The following is a 26,432-nucleotide window of genomic DNA, read 5'->3' as shown; positions in this document are numbered from 1 at the left end:
CGCAAAGAAACCAATTACTCTCCAATTCTTTTCTCTTCTGATTTCTTGAAAAAGAGAGAGAAAAAGAGAGAAAAGAAGGAGAAAGAGGAGGAGAAGCGTGACCGATTTATCAATAGCTCACTAATTTTCTATGAGAAAATTTGTACTTTTTATCTTTTTCGTTCCCATGACTCCATACTTCCTACTTTTACCTGAAAATCGTGTACTTGTGTTAGCAGTTCTTGGTTCTTGAAGCTTCTTATTTTTAGTTTTTTTGGGGGAGGTTCATTGAAGCAAAAATTCAGATTTCCACTTTTTTTGTGTCGCCATCTAGCAAAGATTGATTGTAAAAAAAAGTTTGAAGCTACAAAATTGTTCTTCTAAAAGCTTCGCAAATTTTTTATAGCTTTGCTACTTCAAAACATTTTCCAGTTTTATAAAAGAGAGCGCAGAGAAGTCAGATACTCTAACATCTCTGCACTCTCTTTCTCTCTCAATTCCACATTATTTCAAAGTTGTCAATTCCTGTAATAATGGTCTAGATGTATTCTATAATCTGTTTTTTAAAATCAGGACGCCCTTCTTTATGTTTCCCCTGAAATCGTGATTCCTTTCATTTATCTTTTATTATCATCATCCTCATTTTACCTCCCAAATCCATACTTTGCAGACATTTCCCACCAGAAGGATAATGTGAGAGATGAGGAATCAATGTTGGTTGACTATTCTTTTATTGACAATTCTTCGAGCAACTTGGGCTTATTCAATGCACCATGACACTCATCCAACTCATTCACAAGAAGACAAAAAACAGTTGTTGGATAGGCAGAGGTCACATTGTTTTAGGTGAGTGAGAGGAGAGTTGCTTATTAGCACGGAACGCTTCTTACAACCGCGCTCTACCGAAATCCCATGAAAATTATGTGCGAAATTGAGAGACTCGGAGAAAAAGAGATATTTTTCAAGGGCATTTCGGTGGAGCGCAGTTGTAAGAACTGTGCCGAGCTTATATACCGTAAATACTGTATTATAACGGCATGCCGTTATATTTTTCAACCGGCTCCTAGAGAAATTTTGTGGTTTCAGAAACTTATTAAAATTTACCGGAAAAAATTTTTTGGGAGTTCTATCGGCTGATCAAGAAGTTACTAATCACGCTGCTTCTAATCAGAACCAAAAAAAGACACCGGGATGATCACATTCATGAATTCTGGGTATAGATGGGGTGCCGTTATAATACAGGTGTCGTTCTATTACAGGTGCCGTTATAATACAGTATTTACGGTATATATATATATATATCAGGTACTGCTTAACTAGAAATTTATTCCACTTGGATCTTCTTCGCTTATATTTTGAAGTATCACCAATCAATTTTCAGTTGTGCCTCATTCGTCTACCTTCCCCTCTGGTCTCAGCTAATGCATCACTACTATCCACCCAAAAATTTCACTGATCGATGTTGGCAACCTGATGCTGGAATCGGTCTCGTGCCCTGCTCTTCAGCATGTTTCACACTAGTCGAGAGGATCGATGGTGAGGATTGTGAGTTTTTATGTACTAACATTTTTCAATTGGTAGCTGCTTAGATTTAGGGCTCGTTAGTCTTCATGATCTCGTACTTTCTTCCTCCTCTTTTTCTCTACACATTTCATTTCAGTTTTCACTCTAACGAATTCATTGAAAATGTCTCCTTCCTCTAGCCTTCTCAATTTCAATGTATATCGTGGGTCCTAATCAAAAAAGAGCAAAAAGAGAGAGCAAGCCCTCTTGATGTCAAAAGTGCACACCTCACACACACACCTCAATGACAATCTGCGTCTCTCTCCAGATAACACTGTCTCCTTCTTTCTTTTTTGGAAACGACGTTGTCGTGTGTATTGGCAGAGACAGGCGCCGCATTTTTCATTAGTAGAAAGAAGTCAAAAACGGGAAAAAAGATATCCACATGCACTCGAAAATTTGGGTGTTTCAAATATATTGAGACATTGACACACGTTTTGGAAGGACTTGGATTGCACACTTTGGAATCTGGGATGGAACGTCTGAAGTTGGTTCTGGGACATTTTGGAACTGAAGTTATATTTTGGTCTGATGAGGTAATGACCGAGTAGTTTACAAAGCAAGAATCATTGCTCTATGTTCTTTCACGGTGGCCAGAATTGTAAAATCTCGGCCCGGATTCAAAAAATGTACACAATTTTTCCACAATAATTTTGGAAACATTTTGAAATTTTTATCAAAGTCAAAAATCCTATATACGCTAAAGTTCTAATCGATTTTCATAGCCGAAAATTCGACTTTTTGCAAAAAAAAATGTCTAAAAATTGAAATTTTCAAATTTTTGTACGGAAACCCGGTGAGAAATTTCAAATTGGCACGGTCCGGCTCTCTCAATTTCAATATCCGACCTTTTCACTGTAAATATCTGGAAACCCAGACAGGTTGTCCATAACTCACTGACAACAAAATTAGAAATCCAGATCAGCTTAACCCGCAACCGTTAATTTTACATCCTGCAAATTTTACTGAAAATGAAAAAGTGATTTAACTTTTTAGGAGGTCTATATGAACTCACTTTAAAACGTTTTCTGAACTTTTCTGGCGTCCCATTTTCTTATCCGTCGCCTGAGCCCATTCCTCTGCTCCCCGTTTCCGGACCTTTATGACTTCTAATGGTTTCCTGGGGAGGCCTTGAGTCTATCGGTTAGTAAAAATAGTATAAGTTTGAAGGGAAAGTGCATGAGACTTTCAGATCTAGGGATCCAGACTCCTAGATCTATACAAAAAAGTAATTAATTATCCACCAATTCCGCACCTCATAACTCTTCTCACTTATCAATTTTCGAAAATCTCCGACACCTCTCAAAGAAATAAACAATTGGTTCTTCTCTTCATTCTTTTTTTTGAAAAACAGCTAATCGTAAATCAAATGGAAAAGATAATGATGACGGAGTTGTTCGGAGAAAATGAGAAGATCCGAGATCTAGATAGGGCATTTTTTGTGGAATGAGAGAAGAAATAGAGCTCGGAAAAAAAAGGAAGAAGGGATAATGAAGGAACAGGCGCTGCTTAGATGTTAACCAGCTCCTGGAAGTTTTGAGTTGAGAATTTTGCTCTTTAGATGTCGCCGCAGATGTCTAGCCTGACTGCAGCTCTGTATCTTTTCCAATAAACTCTTTCAACCTCTCCAATTCATTTTTTTCTAAGCAGCTCCCAAGCATCTCTAGACTCTCTAGACACTAATAAATTGACTTTTCCTCCAAATAATCTATTATTATTTTTGTATCCCTTCTCTCTCCCAGCCACCAGCATAATTTGCTCATCCTTTTCTCTCTCTCTACCAACCTAATATGATATTCGAAGAGTGAAAATGACCAACCGAATAATTAGTTAGACATCCCATCCCTTTCTCTTTTTCCTAACCCATATTAGTAGTATCCTCCATAAAGAATGAGTCCCCAGAAGAAGAAGAAAACAACAATTTCAGTTTTGAAATCTAAAAGAGAGAGAGAGTCAGGGGGTCCGAAATATATCACATCCATCAATGTCTTCGTTTTCAATTGATAGAACTAAACGGGGGTCGGATGGTCATTTTGGAGGGGAAGGAGGACACGAAAAAATAGAATAAATAATTGGGAAACGAGAGGGAAAAGTGGAAAAATGACTCATTAAAATTGCATTGTTTGTCTTTTATTTTCATAGAAATGGAGGACAGGAAATGAACAGAGAGATGTTAAGCAGCGACGGGATGGGGAGAGGCTTAGAAAGACAGAAGGTGCTAATCAGGGTCGAGTCAAGAGTTTTTGTTCGTCGGGTCATACGCGGGTATCTGAGTTTTCATAATTCAGCAGTATTGGACATGACTAACAAAGCAGCTCCCACGGGGTCTGGGGGTGAGTAGTGAAAGTAAACGCACTCCGCTGAGATCAGCGAAAATTTCAGCGCTAAATTCAAAACACAATTTTTATGTCAAAATTTTAATCATTTTTTAAATAGAATTGATATCTAATAGACGTGCGACGGTCGAAAAACTGGCCAAAGATGCGGGAAAGCTGACATAAATCGGCTCAAAAAGTGGTCGATTAAGCTGCGTTTCAAAATGCCATGCGTAACGTCAAATTTAAAAAAATTAAAATTTCAATTTGCCACCAATCAAATAAAATACTATTGGTAGTTCGGTCTTCCCACTTTAAGCAACTATCCTATCATCTAACAACTAACATTCTATCCCACTTTCCCTCACCGGTCAATATTTAACGTTATCAATATACAACCTCTCAGTTTCCAGACATATCTGAACAACACGGAGTGATACGTGGATGTATGGATCGTCTTCTACTATTTGGACTCGATGACGACGTCAGAAATATTCTAAACGCGTATGAAAATCAGAGGATATGTAGGCATACGGATAGGAAGCTGCTAAGGTTATTCCCGTTGTCAGGGCAGACTGATGTGGTTGGTTTTCTAGGCAGTTCAATCCTAACAAATCATCAATTTCAGGTAACATTCTGCTCGTGTCAAGGAGACTTTTGTAATGATCACGACATGCTCCGTGAGCTGAGTTCTTCTAAATCTCAACATCTTCATCTCGTCATTCTCTTCCTCTCCACGTGGATTCTTTTAATATTTTAAGTCCCAATTATGTGTCTTTCCCCCCAACCAAAACCATCATCAGAAATTGTATTTTTATAATTTTGTATTCAATCTTTCAAAATGTACAGTACACTGGTTGAAAATGTATTATTACGTTTGCGTGTTTCAGTGGGAACTGGACAGAATTTGATAGTTTGCCAGGCAGGAGGAAAGTAGAACATTTTTGGATTTTTTTGTGAGACTCCGATCAGGATCTTGTTTTTTCAGATACGTGATCACTGAACAGATTCATTGAAAACCACAAGAAACATACGTTCATCTCAGTATACTGTACCTTTTTTTCAGACGAGTGATCCATTTCATTTTCTACATTTTCAGTTATCCAGAATTGTATCTTTTGTTCTGTATTTCTCTGAAAACACTTCCAAAAATAAACATCAAAATATAGTACCTTGTTCCCACTCAAAAAGAGAAGAACCCGTGCAAGAAGTTGCAAAAATAATTCGATTTTCCCATCATGAATATTCGAAATATGAATAAATGCTAATTTTCTTGGGAGCCAGGAAACAATAAAAGGAAACCAATTCCTTTGATTCTTTTAGTATTCCACCATTTTCTTGTGATCGGATCGAAGGAAGCTGAAAATTATGAGAGGTTGGTTTCATTTTTTTTTTGAGCAATTGAGTTTCTGTTGCTCTGTGAACTCCGACAGATCCGCAGATATGCTAGAGTGACGTTGCCGCGTTCTAAGTATCTGCTAAACCGTACGGTATCTATGTTCGGTTATCATAGACTAGCTAAGACATCGTTTAAGCTTTTCAAAATGAAATACAGTTCAAATAAATTAATTCAACTTTCAAGATCCTCCCATCTTCTCCATCATCGGATTGTCCATCGTTCTTTTCATGAACTTCGGATTTGCCGGTATGTTTCCGAATCGGACGCTGATCTCACAAAACATTTTTCATTTTCAGACTCGACAAACCAAACTTCAATCATTTTTCATGATGAAGTAGGAACCACCAGCTCGTTTTCTCTCAATGAAACGGAGTTTGAGAAAATCCGTGATTTGAATTATATTGAATTCTACGTGGCACTTCGAGAGCTCTATCTAACCGACGGATTCGCCCTATCAAACAAACTCAACTCTGTTATTCTTGGGCAAAAAGTCATCCCGGATTTGATCTACCAACTAGCTATACGAGCCCTTGAACTGACAAGATTCGAAATGAAACAAGGAGATGCTTCATTGAAAAGAATCAAGGGAATGATCAAAGTGAATGAGCCGGATGCATTGATCCATCAGCCATGGTTGATTGATCTTGCTGATGAAATCCTTCGGAATTCGTTCAATTCAAGAGACGTTGCATATTCGATTCGAGATCTTGGAGTTGAGTTATCAAAACCAAACTTCACGAGAACTGACTACACAAATGGAACATATCTTCGACAAAAAATCAATAACTGGACAGCTGTGCAGGGGTTTAATGAGACAAACTTCACGGAGTCTTTTCTCATGATTCATCATACAATTGGACCAGAGAATTTCGGAGTTCTCGCTGATATTCTGGAGGCGATGCCGTGGCAAGTACTTAAGATGCAATATGAAGGGATGTACCTTGGAGATGCTGAACTGTTGAGACTTTACAAGTCAAGACTGAACTCTGCAATTGCTGATGCTGATATAACTTCGACAATGCTGAAACAAGATTTGGCAGCACTCGTTGAAGTTTTGAATTCAACTAATTCTCTCATCGGGCAGCTAGCAGACGCTGATATTATCCCAGATCCGCATGTTTTCTCAGATATTCAACAAGGAATCATTCAATTGGATGGAGAACCCGAACAGAACAGAAATCAAAGAGCAAAGGAAACAATGGAGAACATCTGGGCATCAATTTCCAACCAAGAGGCCAAAAATAGATTTATTTCTGCGAGAAACAACGCAATGAACAGAGGAATCGGAGGACTGGAAGGAGTGAAACTGGCAATGACAGCTGGTGCAAGACTTATCAAGAACCTCGGTGGATCTGTCGACAATGCGAATAGGAAGTGTCAGGAATTGGTGAAATTGTCTAGATTTGATAGCATGGCTCAGCAAAAAATCTTGAATGCAGTTCAGATTTTACTGAAATTGAATGGAACGGATGGACAGAACACTGGATATCAACTACTGTTTGATTTGTACTTTGATAAGAAGGCTCCAAGAAATCAGTTCTTGTTCTCATCATCCAGATACCAGTCGCGGGAAACAATGATCGCTTTCTTCGGAGATGTGAATCTCGATGTGCAGTCTGGATTCCCTGATTTGATTAAAGGTAAAACATGTTTGCTTAATCCCACTGCTTGTATCATACTTGTCATTTGACGGGTCGGCCCGGGTGGATTGTTTTGATTTTTAACACACCAAAAACAATTATCAAGTTTTTTTAATCACTAAATTAACCGCAGAGCTACTTAAAATTGCAAATTTACTCGAATTACAGCTTAAAATGCCCAAAACACCATGTTTTTCGAGAGAAAATCGGTTTACCCGAGCCCAAAGCGGTAAAAATTTGGAAATTGGCCCTTGACACGTATATAGGCTTGTAGTACATGTTGTTGTTATTTGTCCCCAGATGCGTATTTCTTTTTCAGCACTGGCAAAGGAGAAACCAAGATACGAAAAGTTTCATAACTTTGTTGATAGTCTTCAAGGTGACAACAACATCATAAGAAGCATCCGGAGAGCCTACGGCATCAACGTTCCAAGTATGGAATTCGCTTTGAAAATCCGAACTGCACTTCAAAGTATTCGGAATATCACTTCAACTCAAGTCGAACTAGTGGAAACGCTGCGATCGATTCGGGAAATCTACCGAACAGATTACTCTGGTGAATACTTCACTTCACTGGCTTCGATTGCTAAACTCTCAAGAGATGAAATCTGGTTGGATGTGTATGATTCATTGGAGAACATCTATACACTGACAGTTGGTCCCGTTGAAAGAGCCGAAGAAAGAGTTGCTCCATTCCGTGGATTGAAGGAAATGATCGGAAAGAATGGAAGTTATTTGGAAGTGTTCCTCGCAATGCAATCTATTCTCGAAAGCCCATGGACATCTTCTCAAAAATGCGAATTCATCAAAGAATACTACTCTGGATTGGAAGATGTGACACCGGTGGTTGAAGCGTTTGGAATCAAAACGGATGATATCAGAAGATACAACGAAGGATCTACATACATCGATGCCTTGATTCAACTGTTGAGAGCTTCTGGATCCCTTCAGAACTTGGGACGTCTTCTCGCTTTTCATAAGATTCAAACTACTGATAAGGATCCAAATAATTCGATTCGAATGATCGCCGATTTGTTGATTCACTTTGGAAAAAATCCAAGGCAATGAAAGAGGTTAATATTTCGAATAGTAGGGGAGACGGAGAGAAGTTAGACACTCTCGTTTCTCTGAGCTCTCTTATTTTCCCCGCTAAAGTTCTTTGTCATCAAAAACGCAGATCTCGAGAACAAAAATAAAGCAACTAGAAAAATGAGCTCCATGTTTCGTATAAAATCCTCAAAAAAGTTGGGGAGAAGCATAGCGTTTTCGAAAAGATGGATAGTCTATAATTGTTAATCTTCTCTTAAATTCTACCCTAGAAAGTAGAATATTTCAATCGCTGATCCCATGCTTTCAAAACTCAAACAATAGTTTTCAGGACTAACTTTCACATTTTCACCACTCTAAATAACTTTTCGAAGTTCTCCTGAAATTCCATTTCCCCCTTAACTTCTAGCCACTAATCACACATGATTCTGCTTCTCCTACTTCTCGTTCTTCTCCATTTTCCATCAGCCATCATCACCAAAAACAAAGAAAAAGAGAAGAAAGATAATCAGAACCGATGACGATTAACGAAAGTTTTCCCCCTTGTTATTGTATATCCCTCCGCCGAAAACGAAAAAAACTACAATTTTTTTGTATTTTTTCAGAGAAATTTCCAACACAACCGGAGCCACATGATGTCGTTGTCGTCTCCATTCAAAACTATCGAATAAATATTTCTTCTCTTTCAATAAACTTTTCTCATTTCATCTCTTCTTTTATTTGCGCTTTTCCATTTCAAAAATCTGTGGGAACGGTGGGGAGAAGTTCAGACGATCATTCCAATTATTCTTCCATTCAAATGTCATGACCATTAAATCTCAAAATTGGTCACTTTTTTACCGTCCATGGGAACCGGAATACCTTTAAAAGAAGAGCGTTCAGAACCAAGACAGTGAGCTCTGTAAGCAGCTCCGGTAAGGTCTGCTTATCGAAACTTGATTTTTGCTTAGCAATGGCTCAGGCTTACTTTCTCTGCCGCTCTTTTCTGTACCATCTCATATATAGTGGTTAAAAACTGAGTCGTTCTGATTTTACGGAGACTGATGGATCCTGTCGAGTACATATTTCAATGCTTAAGTCTTGGTCCAAAACTTTCCTTCCGAGTTGCTTACTAATATAAACGTTGTTTATGCGAACATGTTTACCTCGCTTCGGTAGCTATATCTCTTTTCAACCAAATCCCACTCGCCAAGCTAACTAAGCACCTTGTTCTGACATTCATATAAGCACCTAGTAACGTGATTTTCCTTTGATCTACATCCCTCTAAGTGGCTCATTTCTGTAACAGGGTTTTTTTCACGGACTAGGGAAGGATCCCGGGTCAAGATGGAGTTACCGGTCGAGACATATCACTAGAACTGAAGTTTTTGGTTGATTTCAAATCTGTATTTTGTTTTTGCTGAACGATCTCGTGAAAAGAGTTATTTGGGTTTTTGTGGCTTCTCAGTGCAAAAAAAAACTCTAAAAATTATTTTTGCACTGAGAAGCCACAAAACCGCAAATACCTTTTTTCACGAGATCGTTCAGCAAGAAATACAGATTTGAAATCAAAATTTTCGTTCTAGTGATGTATACCTATAACTCCATCTCTACTCAGGATCCTTCCCTAGTAAGCAGCTCTTGACAACTCTTTTCATTTTCAATTAGCAGATACTCCACTATGATTCAATTATTAGCTTCTTAGTAAGTCTCTGTTCCAGTCTAGTCTCCCCCATTACTTTTCGTTCCCTTATTTTCAGCCCCCGTTTCTCCTTTTTTCCAGACCGGAGAATGTCTAATTAACTTCTTCTTCTCCTTCTCTTTTTCCACTTTATGAAAGTGTTCGTTATCAAAAAATAAATTCATTCAAATTTGAATTATTGACTATTCAAGAGTGTCTAATGAGTCTCCTCCTCCCGCCTTCTCCGTTCCAGTCAACTTGAAAATGTCTTCTTGAACTTTAGTAGACACCCCCATGAGGGGAGATATAAAAGCATAAAACATTCGAGAACTCTTCATTTTTCAGATTCAGAAGACGTTCAAAGGTATCTGAAGACAACAGAGAATCTGGAGTCAAACTGAATAATGAGAGGTGAGGAGTACTTACTCAAGGGGGATACGGTAGTTTTCTCAAATCTTTACGGAAAAGGCCAGGTTCTGGAATCTAAGCTAGTAGTAGCTTCATGCTGGGATTAGATGTCGAAAATCAATGAACACAGTCTCTAAGCAGCCCATAGGAATCCACTTACCCCAAAACCAAGAGAGCCCACCTTACTCGATCTTCTTCCAGCTCAAACCTTCCTTCTCATCTTCGGCCTGGCCACATCCATTCCTTATGTTTTTGGAAAACGTCCTCGAAGTGTTACGACACCGGAACCCTATGCTTACAGTGAGTTTGAACATCTACCGTACATTTTGAATCTTTCCTCATTTCGATCGCTTTGAATTCAAAGACATCACAGTTCATTCATGTGTGTCTATCTTGTTTCCATCCTCCTCTGACTAATTCAATCCATCGGAACATCAAAAAATCCTTTTTATTGTCTACAACCTTTTCAAAAAATCTCTGGCAATTATAGCCCTGTGTTGACCATTCAAATGTCAAAAGAGAAAGGTTATGAGAATCATGACCCAGACAAGTAGTGATAATAATTGCGGTAAGGGTAATGTGACATTTCTGATATGGAACTTCTTTTTTTTAATATTGAGAAAAGATAGAAATGTGAAGGGAACCCTAAAAAGCGGTTAACTAAAAAGCTTTCATAGTTGCCAACCGTCAGAGTTGCGAAACGACGTGGATATCAAGGGGATTTTGACTAGGAATCCTCGTAGAACCTGTTTATATTGGGATATAATCCCATTCATTCCCACTGAGAACCTTTTTTTTCTCCCAGTCTCATATTTCTGACTCCTTGATCTCCATGCAATGATTTTATACCCGAAATCCGTCATAATCTAATTAATACCAAAAGAAAAATGTAGACATCTCATACGTAGCCACTTGCTCTTTCTCTATTTTGTAGTAGACATCGTGTTCTTTTTTTGAAATTTTGTATTCCGATGTTTGTTGTCCTCTGACGTACTTTCTCTTCTGAATATCAAAAGAGAAAGTGTGTTCTCGACTCCAAATGAAGTGCACGTGGAATTGCTCTCGATGGTCTCAATGAGAGGAACAAATAAGAGATATTTATAGACTGTCTGGTATGAGGAGAAGAAAAAGAGAGACTAACTTTGTGTTCTTCATTGAAAGAATAGTGTTTTTGAGTTTTGATCACTTCCTGAGAAACGAAAAATGAAATCATTTTGAGTGATAATAGAGAAAAGTAAATACGGATGAATAATATTTTGAAACCGGAAAGAAAGGATCATTGAGTTAGATTAGGGAGATGGGTGCGGCTTAGGAGCTTCGAAAAATAGAAGCTTCAGATCAGAGGTAGACTTGTATCCAAGAAAATTTATAAAATAAGAGACAAATAAGCATCTCCATAAGAATATGTTCCAGCTCTAGATCTTAAAATATAATGACGCTAAGCTGCTCCGAGTCACTAGTAACTTCCAAAACTAAAACTTTTGAGAACCGGCACTGCTTAAAACATTTGAATACCTTTGGCCAAACAGTACCGACAGCTCTTCACAAAACTATACAGAGACCGAAATTCAATTCTTTCCGTTTCAGAAGACTACAACAACCCGGAGTTTGCCGAGTTCGAAGAGCCATCCCGGGAGGAACTTTCTGATTTGAACAAACTCAGAAATCTGAGAGTTCTGGAATTCTACCAAGCACTTGATGAACTCTATTTGACTGGAGGATTCGAGAAATCTGGAACAATCAACCGCATCATTCTCTCTCAATCGGAAATTCCAGATGACATCTATCAAATTTTGATTGAAACTCTGAAATCGACACGACAAGAACTGAAGAACGGGGATGCATCACTCTCGGAAATCGACTATCAATTGGATGAACAGACTTCGGAAGTCGCCAAGAATCTACTGTCTGCTGTCAAAAAAGCCATCAGAAACACCACGGAGACTTATGATTCTCAATCGGATTCTTTCATTGAAAAAATCTCGAAAATCGAGTTGAATTCACCCGAAGACTTGAAACAGATCAATCTCGGAAACGGAGAAATCTCAAAACAACTGGCTGAACTTTTGGAGAAATTGAAGGCTGAAATCTCACCGAAAGATTTCAAAAAGATCAGTGAAGCCACTCAAAATGCATTCGATTCTGGAGTCGGAGGAGTGGAAGATGTCAAAAATACAGTGGTTGGAGGAGCAAGACTCGTCTATAATATGGGATTGAATAATGCAAAACTGAAGTGTCGAGAGATTCAGAAGGCAGTGGAGATGGATTCTGACTTCAAGAAACGTCTGGAAGCTGGTAATGAGATTGTTAAGAGATTGAATAGGTCAGAAGATTCTGGGTCTTCGGGATACAAACTTCTCTTCAAAGCCTACTTTGACAAGACTGCTCCTCGAGGAAATATGATTTTCCTTCCTGGAAAACTGATGAAAATTCAAACAATGACACCATTATTCAACGAATTGGTGAAGCTAGACAACGCTGATACAATCATTAAAATTATGAATGGAGTGTCAAATTTCAAGGGAAGAATCAAGGACCTTCAACTGTTCATCGATCAACTTCAAGACGATCAGAAGACGTTGGATCTTCTGAATAAACGATTCGGAGTGACTCTTCCAGATCAGAAAACTGCTCTTCTCTACCGTTCCGTTCTTGAAAAGATCTTGGCGTTGTCAGTGGATGCAGCGTATCTCGTGAGATATGTTCGGAGTGTGAAGGCTGTTGCGGAGACTGGAAACTATCAGGAATTCATGAAATTATTGATTCGATTCACTAAACTTTCGAGAGATGGCAAATGGAGAGATGTCTGGAATTCATTGGAAATGGCTACTCTTATGGTGAAACCTTTAGAGGATTCAGAAAACATCAAGGACCTGATTGCTCCATTCCGAGGACTCAATGAAACAGTGACGGGAAGTTATGAGGAAGTGTTCAATGCCCTTCAACAGATCATTGGAAAACACAGAAAAGGAAAGAAAATTCAGGCAAAATGTCAGTTTATTGACCAATTCTTCACTGGCCTCTCCGCTCAGAATACTGTATTGAAATCACTCGGAATCGAGGTGGCTGAAATGAAGAAATGGGTGGAGTCAACTGAGTATATTGATGCATTGATTGATGTGTTGGAGGCTGCTGGAACATTCAAAAACTTGAATCGTCTCTTGGAATTCCATGGAAAATATACAACTGTTGACAAGAAACCGTTGGAATCAATGGATTTGATTGACGACTTCATTCGTTATTTGGAATCATCTGGAAGATGGAATAGAAAGGTTAGTCTTGATGTGGATGAGTGAAGTTGTGTGTCGAGTTGTCCGGATGTCTGCTTGTTGTGCGCTTTAGAGTGTGGTTGTTTGTATCCGTTAGATAGTTTCATTCAGTTTCAGACATTCGTGGACATTAAATTTGTGAATCTAGAATTCTGATGAATCCTGACTTTTACAATTTCATTCAGTATCTGGAATTGAAAAGTTTGGACCGAGTTTTCGATAGGGTTTTCGATTTTGAAACTAATATCCGAAATCCATCAATATGTCTTGAGAAAGTTTCAGAAATTTTAGAAATCCATGTTGGAAAATCGAAACACACTCGAAATTCCAATTTTTGGGTTTTCAAGGTTCTAGATTCCAGACGTCGAGCTCTAAATCCTGATTTTTAGGTTCGGAAACTAAGTTAAGCGAAACCCAGCCGTTTCAAAGTATCTATTCATTTTCGTCATGATTTTGAAACCCGCGAGTTTAAATTTCAAAGTATGAATCTTAAAAATTTTCCTGAATCCTGAATACACTTCTCTAGAAAGTCTAAAAGTCCAAACTTCCCTAACATCTGGTCAGCAGTTTCTCACCAGCAACCAACCATGAGATAAACGATTATCTCGAGAAAAGAACAATTTTCTGGTAATCTAAATCATGTGGAAACTTAATTCTTGCTCAACCGACCAGAACATTTCGATAAGTTTTATATTCAAGAGTTCAACGGGCTCGTGGCATCTGATTTGTTGAAAAAGATCACAATCTCCAGAGTATTCTGATTTTTACTTTCTGATTAGAATCAACAGACCATGACCTTCCGAAAGATCTTAGAATATGAAAATTAATGAGTGCATGAATAATTGTTGTATTTTTATGCTCATTAGACTATTTATCGTCTAGTCTTTACACAGGAACAATCATTTCAGAAGCTGCTTTTCCTTAATTACATTGAAGGAAATACGTGGATTGATTGAGAGAAAAGGAGAGGGATTATTTTAAAAGACATATCACCCGGGGTATCTTTGAATTATTTGAATACATGAACCAAGATTGGAAACTGTATTTTTTCAGAGAAACAATCGCTCGGGCAAGTGACATTCTGATGATTTATTTTGGACATTTCCCATTGGAATACTATTTTTTCTTCACAATATATTTTGAGGCACTCTTATATATTTGTATTTTCACATAAATATTATATTTGGAACTTCTTGTATTTGGAATTTATTGGAAATCTGGACAGACAGACAAACAAACAGATAAATGATATTTTGTCATTGAATGGGTTAACTAGACATTCGGACTCTGGGAGAAACAGACAGACGCTTTATTCAATTGTTTTTAAAAAAGTCTGAACATCCGGAAATATTTTGTGACAGAATGAAAACTTTGAAATTTTTGATAATGATAATGATTGTTGAACTGTGTTTTTGACATGGATAACCAGCAATTCAGTTTTGGGGTATCCGCACCGACATGCAGTCAGACGAATTCACAAACTTACAAAGCAGTTACAGTGTCGGCCAAAAATCTATAAACATCGGTTGTTTTCAGTTGAAAGTGCATAATTTTGAGCAAGTGTTTCAGTGTCTCTGGTTGCTGCACAAATTAGACTTTTAAATGGATTGTACAGTTCAAAAATCTAACTACATTTTTGTAGTTTATTACTGTTTTGTATGAACACTGTATGAAACGTTACAGGTTATGAGAGTAAGACGTCCAAAAATCACAATTTTTACACTGAAATTTTCCAGTTCTAGAGAGAAAATGCTTCGTGAATCTGTAGCTCTTCAGAGGGTGCTCGTACAAAAATTGCCAACTTCAAAAATCAAGTTCTACTTTTTATCTGAATAGTCCATACAAAATTTTCTTTGCCGGCCAAGCAGGGATACCGAGACATCCTTTCAAAGTTGGACATTTGCCACTAGAAACAGCTTAAATTGATAAACTTTTGGCCGGCACGGAAAGTAAAGATTGAATACAACGAAATTCTAAATACCGTAGGAATCAGAGAAAATCGCATTACTATATACGAACGTCTCAAAATATATCCGGACAGATAGCCAGCTGGCGCACCTTTGCCTCGTATTGTTTTTTTCCCACATGGTGTTGCATCCCATCCACGATATGCTTGAGGCTGTCTGTTCGTCTAATTGTGTGTCCTGTACTGTCCAATGTACCTGTTCAATTAGAAAAGAGTACACAATTCGAAGAGAGTCCAGAGAAAAAAGGATACAAGAATGCCACGTATGACACCTTGTATCCCTATCCTCCCATCTGTTGACATTCTGTTTTTTGATGCTCTGGGAACAACTATTTCTCTTTTGTACTCATTCCCTCATAGATTTAAAAAATATTTTATTAACTGAAATGAATCCCGAAGAAATCATTAAATTTTTATATTTTTGTTCAATATTTTAGTACTTTCTTCTTCTTCTTCTTCTTTTCACCGAGAGGGAACTCATATGATTTTTCATAGCTTTTTGAAAATTTTGCGAGAAACGAAATGAGAAAATTTTACGTTCACTTTCAATTAGAAGATTTCCAGAGCATCACACATCCAGACAGATATATCTGGACGGGCGTCTCCACTAGTTCTAAAGGGGTTTTCCCGCACTGCTGGCGCACCTTTGCCGCGGTTTCCATTTGATTTCTATCTTCTTAACACTCTACGAAAAATGAATCATAAGAAAACAATGAGTCAATGACACTTGTGATTTGACTACTGTCCAACCGAACTATTTCAAAAAATGCTCGTTTTTTTCTCGTTTCCTGTTAAAAAGTGAGAAATAAGAAGAGTCAACACAAAACTATTCCTATTGTTTGTACTCTCTCCCTCTTCTTCTCTTTTGTCGGAAAACGAAGAGACAAATTGAATAAATATGTTTCCAATTTTCAAGAAATCACACATTTTGATTTTCGATTCGATGTCTGAGATGTTCCATTTTCTGACTGAACACTTGGTGGTTTTCTACTTTTTGTTATTCAGAAAGTATAGATATGTAGTCAACTAATTTTTGAGCAGTTCTTTTTGTGAAATATTTGAAAATTTTAAAGTTTACTGTAATTAAGCGTTTGAAAAGTTTTCTATGGAAATTACTCTCTTCTCAATTGTAGCTATTTCAGTTAATAACGTCATTTGTGTGAAGTTAGAATAATTAAAGTTATCTCTTCAGAATATTTCGGAAATCAGCGGATCTTGAAAAAACTGTCAGCTAGAAGAATGATTTGGTAGATAAAGATACCACTTTCTGACTTTTGATATTCAACTAAACTTAACCGATTATATCTAGAAGGTCTCATCCAGAAGATTGAAAATCTGTATTTGAGAAACCGAGAAGTTATTCAGACAGTATATTAATAATGTATTCCTTATCTTTTTTTTCCAACAGAAATTTTCCTAGCAAAAATATTTTTAGCTGAAAATTTTAAACGCTGGTGGACTGGACTGTTATTCTGCTGTTTTTGTTTCCTCATTCGTCCTCGTTTTATAATTTCTCATGTTGGACATCCGAACACACAGACCTCTCCATCTCCTATCCATAGATGTCAACCTTCTCCTTTTCCCCCTTCTCCTTCCTCGGACCGATCATCGAATTCCTATTTATTTTGTATGATTCGTAAATCGACACGTAAATACATACATTCACTGTAAATATACAAAACGATAACAATCAAAAATTGAACAAAATTGGCGGAGATTTAGAGAAAAAAACGTAGAAATTGGGGGAGACGCAGGTAGATTGAAACGATGAATTCTTCCTTCCGATTCTCGTGTTCTTCTTGTATTTTCCTATTTTTTTCTTGTTGCAAGCAATTATTAACATTACTATTTCTTTCTTTTTCTTATTCTTTTTTCTTCTTTTGATTGTGTCTTGTTGAGAGTAGATTACAAATAACATGTAGTATTTGGAAGATGGGAAAAGGAGACGATAAAAATTGATAAAAGAAGATAAGAAAATAATAATAATTGGAGAGAGAATTAGAGAAAAATTGGAATTATTGGGGGAGGTGTAGGTGGAAGATCGGTAGTTCTTTCTACTTCCTTTTCTTGTTTTTTCTATCAGAAGTTTCAGAAAATTTCAGTTTTCTGGGTGGATCTAGCAAAAAATCACTAGCCAAAAATATCCGGAATCGCTCAAACTTTTCGGGGTGGTCCAGTGAAAAGATCAAAACAAAACGTCAACTTTTTCCGTCATGAATATCTAAGCTTTTCCTTTTTCGGTGTTGTTTGGCTTCTTTTTTTTCTCAACTTTTTTCTTTACAGAGGAAAAAGTGGAAAAATATGTCCTGTCACAAATCAAACCGCTATACCGTAAAACCTCTAATAGAGATGCCCAGCAAAATCTCTTTAACGCGGCATATCTTTTTTCTCAAAGGTAATATCAAAAAGTTGCCAACAGACAAAATATAGCTGAATACTTATAAAATATTTCTTCAGTTGGAAAAAATGTGATAACTCTCAAGGCAGTTGAGATATTGTCACCAAACCCTTGCTACTGGGGGCACCTCTATTAGAACACTGAAACTCTTTCATTAGTGACTTCAGTTAGCAACTCTCAATAATTAGAATCAAGGACTGTAATTGAAATACATGAAGAAAACCAGAAATTCGTTGATTTATGAGTAATGATTATTTGTGTTGACAATCAGATATTGAGAGATACAAATCGTAAAGCAACAGCCGCTTCTTCTCTTTCTTTTTCTTCTTGAACCCATCTTACCTTTCACTTTTTTCACTTTTTCTCTCCGGTGAACTTCCGCTTCCTTTGCATTTTGATTTATTTCAAATTGAGGGGTTTTCACTGTGCTTTGATCAATTTTTATTTTATTTTAATAGCTCTATCAAGATTGTAGTTTGTACCTTCATCATCTAACTTTTTTCATTTTCTATTTTGTTCGATTCCCCGATTATTGCAAGAAAAAATTTCTTTTTTTTTTTTCAGGAAATTGAACTGAGCCTCTGCTGAAGAGTTCCAACAAGCGACAACCAGAAGGTTCAACAGAAAAACAGAAATGGCTGAAACAACTAAACAGGGTGAGTTTTCTATTCTTTTTTTTCAAAAAAAAAGTGCAAAAACTTCTTTTTTTAAAGTCAAAACTCTTCAACCTAATAATAGATGTCCAATTATACTAATTGGTTGCAGACCTTTTTCTTTTTTCTGTCTTCAAAACTAATTGTCAAAACTTTTTCTATCTTTAGCTTCTAGCATAGCTATATTTGTTCTCTAAAGTTCATAACGTTCAGGTCTTTTGACACCAAGACATCACATTATTTATCCTCTCCTAGCTACGAAGTGAGCGGGTCTCATCCTCACAATTATTTAGAACTAAACAAAATGAATTGACACCAGATGTGTTATCCAGAGTTCGCAAGAATCGCCGAGCTAGTCTAGACCAGCAAGTTTGAGCTGTTCATAATTAGTACATTTCGATTAATTTTTTAAAGTTGTGTAGTTGCTTAGTCGCTGCTTAAACTTTCAGTAACTTACTAGGGAAAGTCATGGAGTCAGTTTGGAGTTCTGGGACGTAACTTGTAACATTGGAAAGCTGAAAAATTGCTGACTTCAAAGATATATCCAGTTTTTGCCTTCGAGACCTGGTATTCGAGAAAAACAAGATCAAAGTTCGGAAAAATGACAAATTTTCACCTTTCTAACACTTGAAACCTTTTTGTGGAATTTTATCGTGTCAGAATGGTAAAAATTTATCGTTTTTCAGAAATTGACCTCATGTTTCTCGAATACCAGGCCTCGAGGGCAAAAACTGAATGTATATTTGAAATCCGCGATTTCTCTGCTTTCCAATGATATAAGTTAAGTCCCATAACTCCAAACTGACTCCATGGGCTTCCCTAGTTTAAGCAGTAATTAGAATCTGCCTGTTTTTTAATTAGAATCTTAAAACTTGTTAAGCAGCTGTGGTCCTGTTGGATCTGCTTTGTTCAGCTCTGTTTAGCAAGCCTCACCATTCCTAAGCGCTATTGAGAATCTGAGCAGCTTACTATTAGATTTAAAGAGAAACGACCTCAAGACCAAAGTCTTCCTTGAGAAGATTTCTTCAGTTTTCTTAAACAGCTCCGGCTTTATAAAGACAAAAAACATCCGGAAGGTGCTTAGCGGTCTCAAAGAGCTCCTGAGCACGGCGCAACATGAAACGAACGCTTTGAACCGTGACCGCTTACACCAGAAAACCTTAGAAAAATAAAAGAAATCGTCTTGTTTTTTGTTGTTTTTCCACGTCATCTTCCCCCTTCTTCTTCTCATTCTTTTTCCCTTTTTTTGCTCTTCTCCATCCCCCTACTTTTTCTTTCCAATGGCTTCAACCCTCACCCCCTCCCCCCATCCTTTTTTTTTCTTCTTCGTTGCTCCGTGTTGCTCCAAAAAAAAGTTTGTCTGTCTGTCTGTGTCTCTCCCAATCTCTCACTTCTCCATACTCATTTTCTTTATGCTCTTTTTGTCGTATTCAACACAAAAATATTCCAAAAACAACATGTTTCTCTGTTCTTCGGATAATTCGATTTCCGATCAGATATTTTCCTGAAAAAAGAATAAAAATAATTCGAAACCTGACCTCGATTTTATTTACTTTTTGAATTTTTGTTTGTTTACTCTGTCTGAATGAACAGAAAAGAAACACGGCAAATACGAGAAGACCCTCCCTTTTTTGGCGCATTTTCTTGAGAATTTTAAGATTAGAGCAGTTGTGAATACGCTCTACTGATAACGAAAGTTTAGTCAGTACTTTTTTTTGAAAGTTCAGATGATGGGTGCTTCTTAGCATCTTCCCAGTTGAATATCAAAGTGTATCTTTCTTTCTCAGTCTGCTAAGCATCTACTACAGTTTCTAAGCATCTCTGAAATGTTCTGAAATTAAAAAAAGTTTTTTAGTTTTCTTGACTGACCCTTTCTACTCCCGTACTTTTTAATTCAATATTAATCATTTCCAGAATCTCCGCCACCACCAGATCCGATGACGTGGCAGTCATACGTGGTGCCACTCGTCGGAAGTGCACTTCTCTCTGCATTAACTTTCTTCTTGGGTGAGTTTTTATTAACTTAGAAAGTGCATTCATCTTCATTTTCAGGTAAATGGGACTACTCATTTGTATGGGTTCTGATCATTGTTCTCGCGAGTGTCACAAAGAGTTATTTATGGAGAAAACGGGAAAGAAGGTAAGAGAATTTCGAGTAAATTGTAGTTCTGATTGGGTACGAAAGATAAGAGTGTATAGAACACGAAATGATAACGGAAAAGGGCAAGAAATGAGTATTCGAGTTTAGATAAATGGGAAAATGGGTAAAGATCAAAGTGCTGCTTGGCAGGGGAGTGCATTGGTTCAGATGACAAAAAAAAATCTTATGATATTCGAATCACATGATTATTAGCTCGACGCAGTTCTAACAATTGCGCTCCACCGAAATCCGTTTGAGAAATGTATTTTTCTCTGAGTCTTGCGATTTCGCACACATTTTTTTTCGGTTTCGGAAGAGCGCGGTTGTAAGAAGCGTGCCGTGCTAATAGAAATCTCTTAGAAACACACTGGAGCTGCTTGGAGAAGCTATCGAACATATTTATTCATAAAGAGCTGCTCACAGTTTGAACTCTAAGAATTTATTTCGAAATTAATTAATACTGCAAAAACAAAGAAAAACAACGAAAAGTTGTTGAAAAAAGAAAAAAAACGAAAAATTGAACAAAAATCTTGTCCCAGAGGACTACGCGGCCCTGTGGAAAAACTCTTGGCTCTTTTCGAGTCAGGAGAACGGGAATTGTATAGTTAAAAGCAATCTTTGCATATGCTTCAATAATGAAAGTCTCTTAGAATTTTCTGAAGTAACATATTCTGAAATAAAAATATGACTTCAGTCCTCCTTTAGAACAAAACAATTCTACAATATATTTTCAGATTAATATCACTCCGAGCAACAGCACTTCGTGAACGAGAAGTGATAATGGCTCAACTACAAGACCTGCCAGCTTGGGTTCAATTTCCAGACACTGAAAGAGTTGAATGGATGAATAAAGTGATTCATCAACTGTGGCCATATGTTGGAGAATACACGAAAACATTTATGAATGACTTCATTATTCCTCAAGTTAAGGTGAGTCGGTTTTCAGTTGTAACATACTCTCGATGATATATATTTTCAGGCTCAAATGCCTGGAATGTTCAAAAACTTCAAGTTCACCAAAATGGACATGGGTGATATTCCGTGCCGTGTTGGAGGAATCAAAGTCTACACGACGAATGTGGGAAGAGATCGGATTATTGTGGATATGGATGTGGCGTATGCTGGAGATGCAGACTTTACAGTTTCTTGTTGTGGGTTCACAGGAGGAATGAATAATATTCAGGTTAGGCAAAAATTTCAAGCAAAACCTCAAAACAAATATAATTTCAGTTCTCCGGAAAACTGCGTGCTATCCTTAAACCACTCCTACCGTATCCTCCAATGGTGGGCGGAGTCTCTGCAACTTTCCTCGAAATGCCGAAAATGGATTTCAATTTGACTGGAATGGGAGAGATGGTTGAGTTGCCGGGACTCATTGATGCGATTCGAAGTGTTATCAATAGTCAGGTATAGTTGAAAACTACCGTAACCCTGTAACGTCTGAAATCATTTCAGATCGCCGCTTTGTGTGTTTTGCCGAATGAAGTTGTAGTTCCATTGGCTCCAGATGTAGATGTCACAAAGTTATATTTCCCGGAACCAGATGGCGTCGTTCGTCTGAAAGTGATCGAAGCGAAAAATCTGGAGAATCGAGACATCTCTTTCATCAAAAAAGGAAAGTCCGATCCATACGCTGAAATTCAAGTTGGATCTCAATTCTTCAAAACTCGGACGATTGATGATGATCTGAATCCGATATGGAATGAGTATTTCGAGGCAGTTGTAGATCAGGCAGACGGACAGAAACTGAGAATTGAGTTGTTTGATGAGGATCAAGGGAAGGATGAAGAGTTGGGAAGACTTTCAGTCGATTTGAAACTTGTTCAAGCGAAAGGAACTATTGACAAGGTCAGTTGGGAGCATAGTTGTACGGAGTTCCGGGTTTTTTTTTTCATTTTGGTTCCGGATTCCGGATTTGGAAAATTTCATTCCTGTTTCGTATTCCGGATTCTCGTTTTTTGAGTTTCCAAGTTCCGAAATCCGGAATCAGGAAGTTAAAAATTTATAAATGTTTTGGAGTTTAAAATACGAATACAGTACTTCTTTCTTGGTTTAGGTACTTAAAAGTGGTTTTAAACTTTATTTTTCTTTAAAAACTCTCGAAAGAATGACTTGTTCTTGCAAATTTAGCAATTCTGGATTCCGAAATTCCGGAATTCCGGGTGTTTTTCATTCTGGTTCCGGATTCCGGTATCCGGAAATCGAAAAATCTCATTCCGTACCACTATGGTCAGTTGGGAGATGCTTAGGATAGACGGTTAACAAAGAAATTTTTGCAGTGGTATCCATTAGAAGGCTGTAAACACGGGGATCTTCATATCAAAGCCACATGGATGTCTCTCTCGACAAATCTGAAACATTTGGAGAAACAGGAATGGGAAGCCGAGTGGGGACAAGCAGATAAACCAATTCATTCTGCTCTTCTCATGGTTTATATCGATTCAGTAGCAGATCTACCGGTACAGTAATCCTTATCAAACAAGAAATATCATTTTGTTCCAGTACCCGAAATCTAAACTTGAACCATCTCCGTTTGTGGAAGTCAGTTTGGGAAAAGAGACACAGAGAACACCGGTTAAAGTGAAGACAGTCAACCCATTGTTCCAGTCGAAATTCATGTTTTTCGTGAGACATTTGGAAGGACAAGAGCTGAAATTTGAGGTTTGATAAGGTATTTGGGTCTGCTTACTCTCTAAAATTTTAGGCCGTCGATGATGGAACTCGCCGTTCTCTTGGCTCCCTTAACATTCCATTGACAACTCTTTTGAAAGAACCAAAACTGGAACAGAATCAACAAATGCATATGCTTACTTTGGGTGTCCATCAGAGTCCAATTGTAATCACAACTAGGATTCGGGTAATTTTTAAAGAAAACATTTTCGATTTTCTGTGTTAATCAATATTAACTCTGTCTAGTAAAGAAAGTTTTCGTTTTGGAGGTGCGAAAGTACCTCCAGAGGAAAACCATTCTTTTTGTGTTTTTCCTAAACTTTTACATATTTTTATTTTTTGCGTGGCTTCGTTTTCACTCTCTTTCGCAGTCTGTCGTGTGTTTTGTGATTTTTTGGCTGACATTTTCTTTTCCTTTCCTTCCGGTGATTGGTGGTACTTACTTTTTGTCCCTTTTTCCATGTTTTTTTTCTTTTTTGAAAAGTACCAAAACCTACTAAAACACACCTAAAATAATTTATAGATTCTCCAAAAATCTGATGGAGATACGGACAAGATGCGAGAGTTGCAACGAGAGAAGGAGGAGGCAAAGCTGAAAAACAATGTAGAATTCTGAAATATTGAAAAATTGTAAACACGCTCTATTGATGAGCGTGCTTTTAGTAATTGCAAACGCGCTCCGTAGGACTGTTTCATATGTAGTTATCATTACAAATCGATTGCTTGCAAAGTTGTAAGCACTGCGCTTCTGATTGCTTATGGGAATTACAATTTACAAGATTCTATAAAATTATTTGATTCATTTAAAACTTAAATTTTTAGTTTTTCGAAAAAAAAATGAAACGAATTCCCAAAAAACCTATGTAAATGATGATTTTTCAGGCTTTGATTCAAGGAAAACCAAAGAAAAACGATCAATTGGGACACGATGTTTTAGGAGAATATGGAAATGGTTAGTGGGAAATGAGAATGAAATAGGCAGCTCCCAATTTCAACAATTTTCAGCATTCCACATCGAACGAGCCAGTGGAAAGAATGGAACAGCGAATGGGGATGCAGTGGCAGTTGAACCAGCGAAGACAGTGAATTTGGATGAAGATGATGTGGAGATCAAATTGAATGTGGATAATTATCAGGTTAGGGAGAAAAGGATTCAGGGAAATTTCAGGTTGTTCCAGATAAAAAACATCTTCTAATTTTTAATTTACTCAAAGAAATAAGGGTGACACATTTTTAAAAAATTTCATCTTCCCAAGACAGTAAACTTAAATTTAATCCAGAATATTCAAGTTTGGTAGGATTTAAAACTGACTAGTGAGCAGGACCTTTTTGGATTGTACAGTACCGGCCAAAATGATATCATATTTTGCCTTTTTCAGTTGAAATTGTCCAACTTTGAGAGGGTATTACGGTATCACTGATTGTCCTAAAAAGTACATTTTTTAATGGATCGAACGGATCAGAAGTAGAGCTTTATTTTTATAGTTGAAAACTTTTTTGTACAAGCTCTCCCAAGAGAGTTATGGTCATTTCATATGAACTGCTTGAAAATCGCACTATTTTGCACTGAAATGGGTCGATTTGTGGGAGAAATTACTTTGTCGATATGTCACTTATTAGGGAGCGTCAAAGTTGTCAACTACAAAGATGACCCTCTACTCTTGGTTTGTTCGATCCATGAAAATTTATTTTGTGGGACAGTTAGTTTTACCATGACACACTCTCAAAGTTGGGCATTGGCAACTGAAAAGGGCAAAATATGATATCTTTTTGGCCGGTACTGTATCTGTTCTTACACGTTCTCAAAATATTTGTTTTTTAATTTAAATTCCAAGAGGATGTCTGCAAAAATAGTGATTTTCAGAAAAGAATACATGATAAACTCCTTAATTCAAACCTGGTTAGTTCCACCATACGCATATTATGTTTCCTCAAAATCAATATGAATACAGTAATGTTTTTTTAAACACCAAGCTTTTCAGTTGTTCTTATTTTCCTCTCACTTTTTCTTTCAAAAGTTTTCACTGAAAATGTTGAATTCAAACAGAGCAAACACATGAATATCCCCGTCACCCACACTCCCCAACCACTTAAATAATCTCTCTGTTCAAGAAATAACTCATTTCTTCCAGATTCTTCGTTCCGATTCGAACAGCTCACTCAACAGTCACGGTAGATCAAATAGCCGTTTGGGACGACTTTTCCGATCGAAGCATGAAATGAAAAAACGAGAGACAAGGTTGGTTTTTTTTAGAATATTTGGAATGCTTTGGAAATTCAGTTTTCAATATGTTTTAGAGCCGACGAGAATCGAGGAGAAATTGAGATTCGAATCGACTTTGATGAACTCGTGAATCAATTGAAAATTGCTGTGATTCGGTGTCGAGACTTGATGACTTTTGACAAAAAAGACCAGTGTAATCCATATGTTTCTGTGAGTTTTTTTTTATGTTAAGAAGAGGCTTATAATGAGTACCGTAACCTTTCTTCCAGATAAAACTGGTGGCTTTGGACGGGCACAAGGAGGTTTTCAAAAAGAAAACACCGACTGCCAAAAACACGCGGAATCCGCATTTCGATAATCAGTGAGTTCGATACAGTAACCCTCACCTGCACATCTAACTCTTCTTCGTTTCAGTGTCGAAATCGATGTGAATCCATCAGATCTTCTGAATCATAAAGTGGTGATTAATGTGAAAGATGACACGAATTACGGTACTTTTGTGGCGAAACCAGTGCTGGGATGTGTGAGTTTTCTAATTTTTCAGCCAGATTTTTGCGATTAAAGACTAATAGATTCATTTAACCAATTCATTTTCAGCTTGAAATCCGTCTTGACAGTCTTCTGAATCGTCAACTCAGTCAACGATGGATCCCATTATCTGTGGAAAGAAAATAAGTGAATTCTCTAATTTTAAATTACCAAAAATTGACTAAAAAGTGATATTCCTCTGTTTACATGTACCAAAATGTTTCCTATTTTTATGTATTTTTCCTGCCTCTTCCCCTTTTTCTCTCAATTTTTATACGGGTTGTAGGTCGTTTTATTGTAATTTTTATTTAGATAAAATGGTATTTTTATTCTTTTCTTTGTTTGATCCGAAAGGAATTGTGCTGCAGGTAAATCTGAAGTAGACGACCAAAATAGCAGAAACACTCGAAGCAATGTTGGGCAACAACTATTTAAAGCAGGCAGTCTTAATCTCTCGTCAATATTCTGAAGAGATAATTCTGAAGAGATTTTGTCAAATGGGTTATTAGTTGAGTGTCAAAATGCTCAACAACAAAACCATTGCGAGAGTTATTATTTATTAGATTTCAATTA

The 26,432-nt window shown here is 37.2% G+C and overlaps 4 protein-coding genes across 4 annotated transcripts; all 4 read left to right on the top strand.

Annotated features, from left to right (window-relative positions):
* Positions 1 to 745: 745 nt before the first annotated feature.
* Positions 746 to 4,617, top strand: GCK72_010780 (uncharacterized protein; the record flags this gene model as incomplete). Its single annotated transcript, XM_003111656.2, has 4 exons — positions 746 to 825; positions 1,361 to 1,524; positions 4,271 to 4,440; positions 4,486 to 4,617. 4 exons carry the CDS (start codon positions 746 to 748, stop codon positions 4,615 to 4,617), a joined length of 546 nt encoding a protein of 181 aa, XP_003111704.2.
* Positions 4,618 to 5,483: 866 nt separating this feature from the next.
* On the top strand, positions 5,484 to 7,964 carry GCK72_010779 (uncharacterized protein; the record flags this gene model as incomplete). The annotated part of the gene is made up of 3 exons (XM_003111642.2): positions 5,484 to 5,502; positions 5,553 to 6,896; positions 7,216 to 7,964. 3 exons carry the CDS (start codon positions 5,484 to 5,486, stop codon positions 7,962 to 7,964), a joined length of 2,112 nt encoding a protein of 703 aa, XP_003111690.2.
* An 824-nt stretch (positions 7,965 to 8,788) lies between these two features.
* On the top strand, positions 8,789 to 13,307 carry GCK72_010778 (uncharacterized protein; the record flags this gene model as incomplete). The annotated part of the gene is made up of 4 exons (XM_053728032.1): positions 8,789 to 8,835; positions 9,949 to 10,014; positions 10,160 to 10,311; positions 11,599 to 13,307. 4 exons carry the CDS (start codon positions 8,789 to 8,791, stop codon positions 13,305 to 13,307), a joined length of 1,974 nt encoding a protein of 657 aa, XP_053587609.1.
* A 6,927-nt stretch (positions 13,308 to 20,234) lies between these two features.
* Positions 20,235 to 26,006, top strand: GCK72_010777 (uncharacterized protein; the record flags this gene model as incomplete). The annotated part of the gene is made up of 17 exons (XM_053728031.1): positions 20,235 to 20,304; positions 20,350 to 20,437; positions 21,172 to 21,367; positions 21,417 to 21,620; positions 21,668 to 21,844; positions 21,893 to 22,285; positions 22,717 to 22,896; positions 22,940 to 23,098; positions 23,142 to 23,294; positions 23,631 to 23,711; positions 23,990 to 24,059; positions 24,113 to 24,243; positions 25,240 to 25,346; positions 25,406 to 25,541; positions 25,601 to 25,692; positions 25,746 to 25,854; positions 25,929 to 26,006. 17 exons carry the CDS (start codon positions 20,235 to 20,237, stop codon positions 26,004 to 26,006), a joined length of 2,424 nt encoding a protein of 807 aa, XP_053587608.1.
* Positions 26,007 to 26,432: the final 426 nt, after the last annotated feature.

The sequence above is a fragment of the Caenorhabditis remanei genome, chromosome III, assembly GCF_010183535.1.
Source record: "Caenorhabditis remanei strain PX506 chromosome III, whole genome shotgun sequence".
In the NCBI taxonomy this organism is placed as follows: domain Eukaryota; kingdom Metazoa; phylum Nematoda; class Chromadorea; order Rhabditida; family Rhabditidae; genus Caenorhabditis; species Caenorhabditis remanei.
The sequence above is the reverse complement of the archived record's forward strand: the minus strand, read 5'-3'. Positions and strand labels throughout refer to the sequence as shown.